This window comes from Notothenia rossii, assembly GCF_949606895.1.
Source record: "Notothenia rossii genome assembly, chromosome: 5".
Lineage (NCBI taxonomy): Eukaryota > Metazoa > Chordata > Actinopteri > Perciformes > Nototheniidae > Notothenia > Notothenia rossii.
In genome coordinates, this window is record NC_136903.1 from 71,315,043 (window position 1) to 71,328,295 (window position 13,253).

At 38.9% G+C, this 13,253-nt stretch overlaps 2 protein-coding genes across 3 annotated transcripts; one reads left to right on the top strand and one right to left on the bottom strand.

Moving 5' to 3' along the window:
- Positions 1–586: 586 nt before the first annotated feature.
- Positions 587–7,737, top strand: LOC307038871 (low-density lipoprotein receptor-related protein 1-like; the record flags this gene model as incomplete). The annotated part of the gene is made up of 3 exons (XM_079680545.1): positions 587–699; positions 4,880–5,024; positions 5,116–7,737. 3 exons carry the CDS (start codon positions 587–589, stop codon positions 5,251–5,253), a joined length of 396 nt encoding a protein of 131 aa, XP_079536671.1. The 3' UTR covers positions 5,254–7,737.
- Positions 7,367–11,866, bottom strand: LOC307039497 (uncharacterized protein). Of its 2 annotated transcripts, none has more exons than XM_079681607.1 (8): positions 11,657–11,866; positions 11,292–11,340; positions 11,056–11,115; positions 9,978–10,164; positions 9,724–9,878; positions 8,472–9,641; positions 8,154–8,371; positions 7,367–8,043 (listed from the first exon to the last, which is right to left on the bottom strand). In XM_079681607.1, exons 2-8 carry the CDS (start codon positions 11,322–11,324, stop codon positions 7,974–7,976), a joined length of 1,893 nt encoding a protein of 630 aa, XP_079537733.1. In that variant the 5' UTR covers positions 11,325–11,340; positions 11,657–11,866; the 3' UTR covers positions 7,367–7,973. The 2 variants fall into 2 exon arrangements, with proteins under 2 accessions (XP_079537733.1, XP_079537732.1); XM_079681606.1 differs by having other exon boundaries at positions 9,978–10,185.
- Between the last annotated feature and the right edge of the window lie 1,387 nt (positions 11,867–13,253).

The window sequence follows — 13,253 nt, forward strand, 5'->3', positions numbered from 1 at the left end:
GATGTCGCCGGCAAATTTGTTGACATGCGTCATGACGTGCCGCCGGCTGCCGGCGGCTGAGTACCGGCATTTTACTGAGTACCGGAGTACCGGCAAGGTGCCGGTACTCAGTAAGAAGTGCCGGTACTACAAGGGTAAAAATCAGAAGTGCCGGTACTGCGTACCGGTGAGTACCGGCCCAATTCAAGCACTGCCCATGCCAAGAATTGATGACTTGCTGGAGCAGGTTGGAGCTGCCAGGTACATCACCACCCTGGATCTGTGTAAAGGGTACTGGCAAGTGCCGCTGGAGAAGTCAAGCAGACCATACACTAGGGCTGCTCGATTATGGCAAAAATCATAATCTCGATTATTTGGGTCAATAATTGATATCACGATTATTAATAAGAATTATCCATTTACTTTGAAAACATCCATTTATTGAAAAACATTTTTTAACAGTATGTTTTTAACAGTTGATTACCCTGAACTTTAAGTATAATTCAACTGAAAAACCAATAACATAAAAAGCCAAAATCGTAATTGCGATTAAAATAAGATTAATTGAGCAGCCCTAACATACACAGGGCTGTTCCGATTTACTGTGATGCCCTTTGGACTTCATGGAGCACCAGCTACTTTCCAGAGGCTGATGGACAGAGTCCTCCAGGGTTGTGAGAACTGCAGCTCTGCTTACCTCGATGATGTGGTGATTTTCAGGCAAGTGAATTAATTTCAGTTTTCCGCACTCTCACGGGAATGTCTCCGCAATGGAGCGAGCTTAAGTTTCACTTTCGATTGCATGATATAGCCCAGCGCAACACCTCCGTCAAGCATATTGCCACTTGTTTGTACCATTTTTAGGCGATTTGTAATCTGTTCTAGAAAAACGATGTGTTTTTTAGGATTTCAAGAAGCATATAGAACAAACAATGGATGTATTTTATGAACATTTATCCATGCTGAAAGTAGATCATTTAGATGTGTTAGGAGTGAGATAGAGATTATTATCTAATATATGCAGCTGATGAAGCATTGCATGAAGTCTGTTGATGATCAGAGGCTGTTGTTGGGGCTGCATAAACGTTTTTTTATTTTTGTTTTGTAGACAGACCATGCAGGCCTCAGAGAGTTAAACTTGGGCCTGCGACCATAGTTTTATTGTATTTTGTTTTGAAAATCCACAGCGGAGGTTTGTGTCGTACTGCATGCGGTATATTTTGCATATCTTTCAGTAGCCAACAATCATGAGTCTGTTGGCTCGGACATAAACTCGTGTTTAAAATAATACTACAAAATAAATGTAGTCTACATTTCATAATAAGAGGTGTAAAACCTGAGAGGATTTTAAATCGCATTTGAACTAAATGCTTATATAATCTGTAGTTGTATTTGTATTTTTGATTTAATGTGTGAACGAGGCGATATAGAGAATGTTAAGCTGTCATTATTAGGCTGTAATTTGTTACTGTTGGAATGGGTAAGCAGGCCTATTGTTTTTGGATATTTGTGGAGTTAGGTGGTACATGAGTGTTTTTTATTGGTTAAGTGGTCCTTGGTATGAAAATGTTTGAGAAACACTGCGCTAGTGGATTGTCAAAGGGGGAGCCTCGTTGCGGGGAAATTATACAGATGGCTAGTCCGCCCTGAAAATGTCTATGCAAACGTTATTATAAAAAAAAAAAAAAAAAAATTATAAAAAAAATTAATCCTTTTTTTTTTTTTTTTTTTTTTTTTATTTTCCATTTTTATTTTGTAATCATCTCGCGACCCCCACTTTGGGAACCCCTGCCCTAGAGAGTCTGCAGTACTATCTGCTCGGGCGTGAGTTTGACCTGGAAATCGACCACCGTTCTCTCACCATGACCAACTCCATGAAAGATCACAACAGCCGTCTTACCCGTTGGTACCTCTCACTCAATGTAGTGGCTGATTACCTTTCCAGGTTGCCTGGATGGGCATTCGAATATTCGACGCCCAAAAAAACGGTTAACTGATTAACCGAAATGTACATATCCTATAAAAAAAGAATTATGTGGGAAAAATGTTGACAACATTTTTTTTAAATACATGTTCAAATAAATATAGAAACCAAGTCCAATTTGTCAAATGTATTGAACTGGTGATCACAGTTTGAACAGTTGACAGCTATAGGCCTACAGCTTTCATGCTTAAAACATAACTTGGTTTTTAAATTAAAGAGGGATCATACACGAACAACATAACGGGTTAGTTAGGGTAACGTAACCCTATTACAATAGAGATCAACCACCTATAACAAGGCCTATGCACAGAATATGTATGGGTTTTGGGTCGTATCGTTTTTCTTATGTTTGAGGGGTTAAAATGATGTTGACAATGCTCTTTTTGATTTAATTGTGTAACCAATTGACGGTAAGCCTGTGGGGAGGGGCTATGGACCCTGGACTGGCATTCGGGAGATTGTGTCACGGGTTGTGAAACAAGCAGGACCCAAATGCAGGTATAAACTGAAAATTCCTTTATTTCAAGGCTATGATATATCTATACAATGACAAAACAGAACACTCACCGCAGAACTAGTCATGGAACAAGGCGAACCAACCAAGACAGACAGAAAACCCAGAACTTAAATGCACACAAGACTAATCACACAACAAGACACAGGTGAGGAGGGAGGAGAAAACACAGGGGCCCAGGTGAACATAATCAGACAATTAAACACACCAGGGAAACTAATGACAAGAGGAAAAACACAGGGAAAAGGACCAGACAATAACCCAAAGCAAAACATGACATGGAAAACAGCAAAAACACCCAAACCTACAAAACTATAAACGTGACATAACATGAGAATCGTGACAGAGTGTTGCAGCGAAGGCAACAGCTAGTATGTGTTTGTTTACTCCATATGAGTGATAGACAACCTAATTTTGGTAACTTTGATTTTGTTTATTTAAGTTATACTGTTTCAATATTGTCAAACAGTATATATATATATATATATATATATATATATATTTATTTATTTGTTATAAATAACGTTTTTTGAGCTTAAATCAACCGACTAAGCCTATGTTTACAACCAGACAAATAGAACCCCGTCACAAGGAGGTAGCATGTACACTTCTGCGGTAAGCCAACATCACATAAGGCAAAAGAGTGTCCCAGTTTAACTGATTATCCTTCACAAAGAGGGACAGCAAAAGAGTAAGATTAAAATGCTCAATCAACCCATTTGACTGAAGATGGTATGGGGATGTGAGGGACTTATGGATATGCAACAGCTCACAAAATTCTTTAAAGACTGTGGACTCAAAGTTGCGTCCTTGGTCTGAGTGGATACTGCGTGGGGCACCAAAGCGACAAACCCATTATTCTGTCAAAACCTTGGCAATGGTGCATGCTTCCTGATTGGGGAGTGGAAAAGCCTCTGTCCACTTAGAGAAATAAACACCAACAACCAGAATGTACTTATTTTTACTAGCCGTCTCTGGGAGAGGGCCAAGGATATCAAGTGCCACCGGTTCAAGTGGTCTAGCCATAACTGATGGCTGTAACGGAGCACATGGCAGCCTTCCTGAAGTCTTACAGGAAGCACAATCGACACATTCCTTGACCCATACTGTGACATCTCTAAACCATCCTGGGAAATAAAAGCGGTCCTTAACCTTTCCCTGGAGTTTCTGCACCCCCGAATGACCTCCAGTAGAAACATTGTGCAGCTGTTCCAAAACTCTAAGCACCAAGGACCGGGGCAGGACGACTTGCACTTGTGACGCAGCATCAGAGTATAAAGGAGGAATTCTCACTAGTCTAGAGTCTAGACCCCTGCATTTGAAGCTGATTCCACACAGGGGAATATCTCTGAAGTTCAGGGTCTTCTGGCATAAGACTGTCAGCCTGCTTTTTACAGTCAATTGTCCGCTGCTACTCAGTGTCATCCATCTGGGCCTGAGCCAATTCATCCATCTCTCCTGCCTGACATGGCACCGATGCAGAGGGGGTCTCTTGTACTGCACCCACATTTTGGGTTACCATGCTTATTCTTCCCTGGGGGGGATTCTGATCACAATGTGGCATTTGTTCTAGAAAAGCTGGTAGCCTGGAAAGAGCATCAGCATTACTGTGGAGCTTGCCTGGACGATGGACGATCTTGTATTGAAAATTGGCTAGCTGTTCAACCCAGCGAGCCAACTGCCCCTCCAAGCCCTGATAATTGTGCAACCAACGCAGAGAATTCTGGTCAGTTCGCAAAACAAACTCTTTACCTAACTAATAGTGTTTAAAGTGCTTTGTAAAGGTCACCATGCTCAAAAGGTCTTTTTTGGTAGTTGCATATTTACGTTCTTGTTTTGTAAGGGCCCTGCTAGCATATGCAATCGCTCTAGCCCTCCCTCCTCCTGAGACAACACTGCCCCAATTCCAACATCACTTGCATCTCTACCTAAGGTAAACGGTTTACTGGGGTCAGGATACGCCAACACGGGTGTCATAATCAGACTAGCCTTAAGTCTGTCAAAAGCACTTTGACAGTCCTCACTCCATCGGAAACGCTTCCCTTTCTCTGCGAGCTGATGCAAGTAGCGAGCGATTTTACAAAACGCCTATAGTACGAGGCTAGCAACAAAAAACTCTGAACCCCCTGCTTCTATTTTAGAGTGTATGGATACTATGTTACAAGTACAAGTCCAGCAATCAAAAAGTAACCCAAGTTAATGTAAAAAAGTATTAGCATCAAAATACACTTGCCAAAAGTAAAAGTATTCATTTTTCAAATTGGTCCATTTCGGAATAACATATATTAAATGTTATGATTATAATTATTGATGCCTTACTGTTCCCCCGGTTGCACTGTTAAGGCTTTAATAACCTTGAATAAGAAACAAATATATGACTGTGCTTTTCATATTTTGCGTAGGGCTAAGTGCTTCCAGTACCAAAGGATGGCAAAGGGAGCAATGAATGTTGAAAATGGAAACCCCGCCGACAAGATCTACGAGGGCGAGCCAGAAGACGATGCTGGGGAGCTGCTAGACGCAGACTTCACGCTGGACCCAGACAAGGTACAGAGAAATAGCACATACATGTATGTATACGCATATGTTGTAGTCTCTATTTATAATATCTAATGCATGATGTTTTGCCTTTTTCCAGCCCACCAACTTCACGAACCCAGTATACGCCACTCTGTACATGGGAGCACACAACAGCCGCAACTCTCTGGCTAGCACAGACGAGAAGAAGGAGTTGCTATCACGTGGGGAGATGAGGAGCCCCTTGTGGACCCCCTGACATAAACTGTCCATTGGCCTGGATCACGCTATTCCAAACCAACCCTTCTTCTTACCTAGAAAAACAAAACAAAACAAAAAAATCGATAAAAAGTGTGAGAGAAAATTGACAAAAAGTGTGAACACTGTATAAAATGTACAAAAATGAAGGACTACTTTTGTATGTGATTTGTTATTTTGAGATTCCTCTGGTGAAAAATGAATAACATTTTTTAAGAGATTTTTAATTTACACTTTGTCCCTTACCCTTTACCTAAATAGCCACTACCTCTGTGCAAAATGAAATGGAAACAAGGAAATCTGAAGAAAAGATGCTATCATTGGAGCAATTTTAATTTTTGCATGAATTGTTTAGAAAAGAAAAAAACATTGTTCCATTTCACCAGTGCCAACTGTTTGTTGTTTGTGTTGACTTTGAGTGGGAAAGGCAAAACTCAAAGTTCTCTAAATCGGTACATATGTTGTCTTGCTAGAGTTTTTTAGCAAGATTGTGTGAGACAGATTTGTGATAGCACCATTTATAGCACAGTAACATGTCAATACCAGATGGCAACTACAGTGTTTCCACATATTTTCTTCTCTGAGAACAATGTCCATGAAATGATTGTGTTGTCTTCCTTGCACAGAATTCATATGTTACGGTATAGCGTATACGGTTGGCTTTATACCGTAAGGTGTAAAACAGGTATGTTTGTTTTTATCACATGTTATGACAGCTGGAGCTCATGTGTTGCTAAAGCGCGAGATCGAGAGGCGTTTGGTGTGTGCTTATGGAGATGGACAGTGAGGAAGTTGGTAATGGTTTGAACATTTCAGACAATGGTGGGTGGAGATTACAGATGTAAAGGGGTGGTATGAATGAAGGCCTTCGTGGGTGGGCAGTTTGCTGTGCTTATGACAGGGGGGCCTTAGCAGAAACAAGACTGATGGACTGAGTCCTTTCTGCACCATTTAGTTGTGTCACAAGGCTCTTCCTTTAAAAGGAGAGGGAGTCTGCACTTATTGTCAAATCGAGATGGGTCTTGTTTGTCTTTTTATTTCTCCAGTCCATTTTTTCTTTGGTGTAAAGACTAGATGACATCAATCTGGCTTGTTGACTTATCTTTTTACCTTTAGAGGATCAAGGTCTGTACGTTCACAGCTTTTGTAATGACTCAGTTTTAAGTGCATTATGTTCATTTGGTCTTTGTAATCTCTCACTCCTCTTTGCCCTGCTGCTGCTAATGCTATACCATTCTGGTCGCTCTGACACGTCCTTACGCTCAGCCTGTCTCAAAATGCTGCTTTCTGTCAGAGATGTGTCAGCCATATCTTAATGCATGTGGAAAGTAACACCAATCTTTAATATAACTATAACAACTTTTTACTTTACTTACCTGTCAGCAAGCGATATGTTATGCTGTTGTATATGTTTTGCCTTTAATTGAGAGAGAAGTACAATCATTTTACCTAATGCACATTTTTGCAAAATCATACATGCATTTTCAGAATGTTTTGATTACGCCTTGTTTGTTTTTTTTAATGAAAAATGACACATAGCTTTTATAGTACACAATGCATGGAGGCTCAGACTTTCTTCTGGAAAGAGAATAATGTTTAATCTTTGCTGGAGTACTTTACAAACTAAATAAAAGATAGTTACAAATAAAAATTGTACAGAAAACAAGCAATTGGGTTTTGTGTTTTTGTTTCACAGCATACTGATATATTAAAGAATGCTTTGATGAGAGAGTGTGGATTAGTTTAATCATTTATTTGGGAAATTGTAAATCAATTATATGTACTGTAGACAGTTTGATTTATATATGCCAATGTCATTCTTATACTGGTTAAGGTAATGATAAGGTTTTATTCTTGGGCCATTATTATTTTCCATCTACATGCTGCCACTAGGGCAAATCATACAAAAACACAATATTTGATATCACTGCTATGCTGATTATGCACAAATGATGTACTGCAGTGATAAAAGAAATAAAGTGCTGGATGGCACATCACTTTCTCCAGTTAAATGACAGAAATCAGAAGTACTAATTTTTGGCCATCATAAACCAACCCCGTCCCCGCAAATACATCTCGACTCCCTCTCCTCAAAGATAAAACCTGCAATCATAAAAGTTGTTCAATCATGTTTTTATTAGTTACGTATCATTTAAAAAAATCCAGTCCTTCATATCCTGGTCTGATTTGGAGACAGTCATCCCCGCTAGTATCTGTTCTCGTCTCGATTACTGTTAGGCCAAAAATCTATATCTTGCCTTAGACTTGTGCGAAATGCAAGACTTTAACAAATACCAAAAGGCTAAACCAAATCACCCTGTTTCAATCTCTCTTCACCGCTACCTGCCTGTTTAAGGATTAATTTGGTATCTGAGGCTGGCAGAATCAGTGATATTGTTTAAATCACTTCTTAAAACTCACCTTTTTATTTAAGCTTTTAACTAATGATGACACCACTCTGTTTTACTCAACTTCCATGTTCAAATTGTTTTCAAAAATTATAGGATATCCTTCATCAAAGAAAGTTATACTATATATTTGAAGATGATACATTTTGATAAACTATAAACTCAAAGCAACCCTTACTGATAATTAAAAGAATAACAAGAGAAGAAAAGACGGCATGCAATACAACAGTAAGAGCATTAAGTAATGATTGTTTTACATAATTATTATTTTAGTGAGAAAATAACTCTCCTCCGTAACTTCGTATGGAAGTCTTCACTCGATGCCTTTAGCCTTCAGCTCCTCTCTGACTCTGCCCAGGTAGCGAGGGTCAGGATACCCAAAACTGAGGAAACAACAAAAGTACAATTAATATATTACATTCATGTCTTTTCAGTCGACTTAACATCAAAAACAGTATATATTAGAAGGAACTAAGAGATTTGGTTGCAGTACCTTTGTGGTCCTCCAGAAGTGCTTGTCTTGTGGTGAATGTCGTTCCAGGTCACCACGTCATCCATCCCAGATGTTCTGGACGTCCCAACTGTGAAAATGAGCTTCTGCTTAAACGCTTTCTCCAACAGGTGCAGCACTTCTCTGCCCTCTTTGTTGTCTGGCAAGTAAGCTGTTCTGTGACAAGGAGAAAGGTACTTTCCAGGATGTGGATGCTTTGCCTGCAAAACGAGTGAAATGCAACAAACCAAGTCAGAAAAATAAACGCAATCGTTACGTTATTGTCACAATGTCTCCAAATATATAAATTAATACATTTACCGTCTGGTTTCCACTTGGAATATTATAGTTGATGATGATAGTGCCGCAGCCTGGGTATCCATCGAGCTGGAAGGTTCTCTTCTCCGTTGTCATTTTCCCATCAGGCTGGTCTCCCTCCATCATCCCAAATACATCTTTGCAAAGAGGACAGGTGGGTCCCATGGACGCTTTTGACTGCTCCAGGCAAGCCTCACAAAACTCATGCTTACATTTAAGCTGTTTTTTATTTGTAAATGTATCCAAGCATATAGAACAGTTGTCCTCTTGATTATATCCTGCAGTTGCTCCCCCTCCTGTGGGTGCTTCAGTGTTGTTTCCGGATGTTCCATTCCACACAGGTCCACCATCTGATGGACCAGCTTTGCTCAGGTTTTCTGGTGAACCTCTGAACCCAGTGGCACCAGGGAGATGGGTGAAGCTCAGGGGTGATGTGGCAATCTTCTGGTACAGATGAAGAAGAGCTCTGAGAGCGTGGCTCTCCATTGACGCATTTTCTCCAGATCTTTTGTAGCAAACTTTGACTTCAACTTTGCCCTGACGGATGCCGGATTCTTTCAAATCAACACCAAACTTAGTTTTGATCTTAGCTACTTGCTTTACGTAGGAGGTAGTCATCAGCTTCCAGTAGTTCTCCTCCATGGTTAACCCAGCCTTGACCAGAGGGTCTTTGATGCTCATGCCAATGTTCGGTGATGTGTAATGAGACACCTCTCCAGACTCTACAACAGAAGTGCTGATATTTAACATTTTCTGTGTTGACTTTCTGAAGGTATCTTGACTTTGTCTTGGCCCACATGAGATCATTTCTTCAGGTGTTAGAGTGAGCAAAAGCGTGCTCCCAATCCTCTGAGTGATCATAACATCCTTCAACACTTCTGGATCTACATGCTTGAGAGGAATATGTGAGGCTTCTAAATCGCTTGAGTACTTCTGGACGAGGCTTGTAAACTCAGAGAGAGCTTTTTCTGGGCTTCCATCTTTCTTCGCTTCAAATGTAATTTTTACATCTGATGTGATTTTAACACCATTCTCTTTCTCTATACGTTCCATTTCCTTCTTGTAGATGTGGCTCACATACCAGAAAGGGCCCACTGAGAGAGTGCATGCCACTTCTTCTTTCTTCTCTTCTTCTGTCGAAACTGAACTGCTCTTCTCCTCCGGTGGAGCATCCTGAATAACATACAAGGTTTTTATGTAAACATTTTTATTTTCAATGCATTTCATTCAGACTGATTAACTACACAGTACATACTACATCTGGTGAAGGAGGAAGGTTCGTTGATGGTTGTTGTGTCTCAAGCTGTAGCGGTGTCAGAGTAACAGACAGTATTGTGACTGTGTTCCCATCTTTCCCCTGCAGTGCTTGTCCACTAAGTTTCTGAAGCTCACTCGCAGGACTGGGTTTGCCTTTGAAATGAAGAGAAGACGAAAACATTGCATTAGAAAATATACAAAATGTGAGTAATATAGGTCTGATGTAACAGTACAAATATATACTATTACTACCTGGAGCCGGTGTAAGACGTATCTCAACTTTACCATCTTCTAAGACTCTTGAAACTTTGCAATCTGCATCAATTTTGTTGGTGTTGGACCAAGTCTGAAGAACTTTCTGCAGGTTGTGATGACATTTCTGCAGTGGAACATCTTCTGACCACTTAAAAGAGAGAATGGCTTGAACGCCATCTTTGTCCTGTGATGAAGCCATGAGAGCCTAAGGAACATGTTAGTTCATGTCGCCATATTATAAAGCAAGATCACACAAAATCCTTCATGCTATTGAACATTATAAATAGTGAAAAATAATGTTGTCATACTTTGATTTTCCAAGTTTTCTATATGACACATATGTATTAATATTATATTAGAAGTAATGTTTCAATGCCACTCTTTCCACACCATTATTAAAAAACAAACAAGATAAAAACATGGATAAAGTTATTTGAAAATGTAACACACACACACACACACACACACACACACACACACACACACACACACACACACACACACACACACACACACACACACACACACACACACACACACACACACACACACACACACACACACACACACACACACACACACACACACACACACACACACACACACACACACACACACACACTCACTCTCTGCTCCACGCCGTTCCTATATGAGCGGGTTCTCAAGGCTTCAACTGTCTTGTATCTGAGGCACATCTCCCTTTGGGCTAATCAATACGGGTTTTAGCAATTAGCAGAGGAAGCTAGAGACTCAGGGCCCCTTCCTTGCTGGGAACTGCAAAGCAGATGTCAAAGGTCATAAAACCACCCTTTTGACTACACATGAAAAGTGGAAGAAAAGACTATTTAATTTATTATTACTAAGTAGTGGGACATTGTTTCAGGAATATATGAAAACCCTCCTTATTATTTAAACAGTAAAAATGTACTTTCAAATGTAACACCCACGAATATATAAGGTGACATTAAAATGAATATACCAGATTGAACTTTCCTGCCATAACACGTTACTTTAATACTTCAAATAATTCAAATAATACTTCAACACACACACACACACACACACACACACACACCATAGTGGACGTATCAATAGGTGTTGGGCTTGGAGTCGGCTGTAAATGTTTCTCGTCCACCTACACATTTAAAAAAAAGTCAATTTCGGAAACGATACTTTGAAACAAAAACAAGATTAAGCAGAAAACATTATTTTCAAATAATCATATAATAATAGCACTGAATTATCTCAACAGCTGTCTTTCATACTGGTTTATTGTTCAACATTAGTTGCAGACTGATGCAGTGTACTCACTTCCATGTCCTCTGGAACATCATTGTTTGCCATTTTGATCGTCTTCTCCCTTTAATACAGAGCAAATCTGTCTCAAATAGATTACAGCACTTTATCTGCATACTTCCGTAGAATATCGGTATTTGTTTGTTTTTTAATCAAAACAATCATTAATCATGTTAACATGAGGTTTCAACGACAATCGCTCGACTCCACTTTCGGTTACGACTTACGCGACACGCTAAGGCTAACTTTAAAGGGCTATCATTTCGTCTTACATTTTCCGTATTTCCTACAAAACACTACGTTATCTCACTGACATTATGTCTTATTTTTTAACATAAAACTAACACGTTAAACACAAATATATGACGCATAAGACGTACCTTGACCTGGCTCTACACGTTAAACGCTGCTTCTACTTCTTCCTGATAAATGAAAGTGAAAGTATTGTAGCTTCGCGAGACACATGACGTTACAGCTGCGGTATTCTCAACCTTTTATTTTTACCAATGTTTCTCCATAAACAAATCACACTTCATGAAATGTCTACGTTTTTAGAAAGTGTATGTAGTGTATTTGTTATGTACGGATCCCCGGAAGGGACATTAAGGGGAGGGAAGTCGAAAAATAAAAGGATTTGTTTTGCTTTCGTAGCTCCATAGTTTTTACATAGATTTTTCTTACCCTGTAGTTTTCATACTTTTACTAAAATAGCCTACATAATGGTACATTTCTTCTGAAGACGCACAAATCCAGAACATTTTAATGGAAAATAATCACTGGCTCTCATTGACACTTTTCTTAAATATCATCTCCTACATTCGAGGTTTGTCCAGAGGTTTGAGAAGTACTCAGACCTTGTACTTAAGTAAAAGTACTAGAGTGTAGGAATACTCTGTTACAGTAAAAGTCCTGCAATCAAAAAGTAGGCCAAGTAAAAGTACAAAAGTATTAGGATCAAAATATACTCGAAGTACCAACATTACAAGTACTTATCATGCAAATTGGTCCATTTCGGAATAATATAAAATGTTTTGATTATAATTATTTCTGCATTAAAGTGTTATCGGAAGGTGCAGCTAGATTTAATTACTTTGTACACTGCAGGTTAGCTTGTGAATGTACTCCAGGTGCAACTACAGTTTTATTTAAGTGTTGATTATATTTCACATCATTAATCCAAATCTGTAAAGTAACTAAAGGTTTTAAATAATTGTAGTGGAGTAGAAGTACAAAGAAGCATAACATGGAGATACTCAAGTAAAGTACAAGTAGCCTACCTTACATTTGTGTGTAAGTAAAGTATTTGAGTACATGTACTTAGTTACTACCCACCTCTGGGTTTGTCTATATCAGTGGTTCCCAACCTGGGGCTCATATTTAGACTTTTAAAAAAACATTATTTTTTTTTACATATAATTGTAACGCAATACATGATTGTCACTAAAAGCCTTGTCTCTACATTACAATAAAATATAAAAAAATGATTGATTAATTAATTTGAATACCAATTCAAGTTAGTAGCTATTAAAGGCATAAAAAGACATAAATGTATAATTCTTTCTTTAATAGAAATGTTTCTTCTGCCCGTAAAGTGTCAAAACCAGGCTTTTCTGGATAAGCGCATTTTTAGAATCCAAATGAATTAATCCTGAGTCCAATAACCATCAAAGTCACTCCAATAGTGCTCCTTAATTACGCTTTCATCCTCTTTTAACAGGAGTCATTTGGGGGGCTCTTGGGAAAAAAGGTTGGGAACTCCTGGTCTGTATCATTTAGACTTTAAAATCATATTTGGATTCAGGTATCAGTGGAAAGATCTTTTCATTTACAGTATACTCAAAATATTTATTATATACTGTATAAATAATAAAGTAATCCATATATTAGTTCAGCATAACTGGCTCTATCGAACAATTCAAGTGACAAAGACAACAGTTGTAGAGAAAGAGGAAAAGTGTAAACCCCCAAAAACATTAG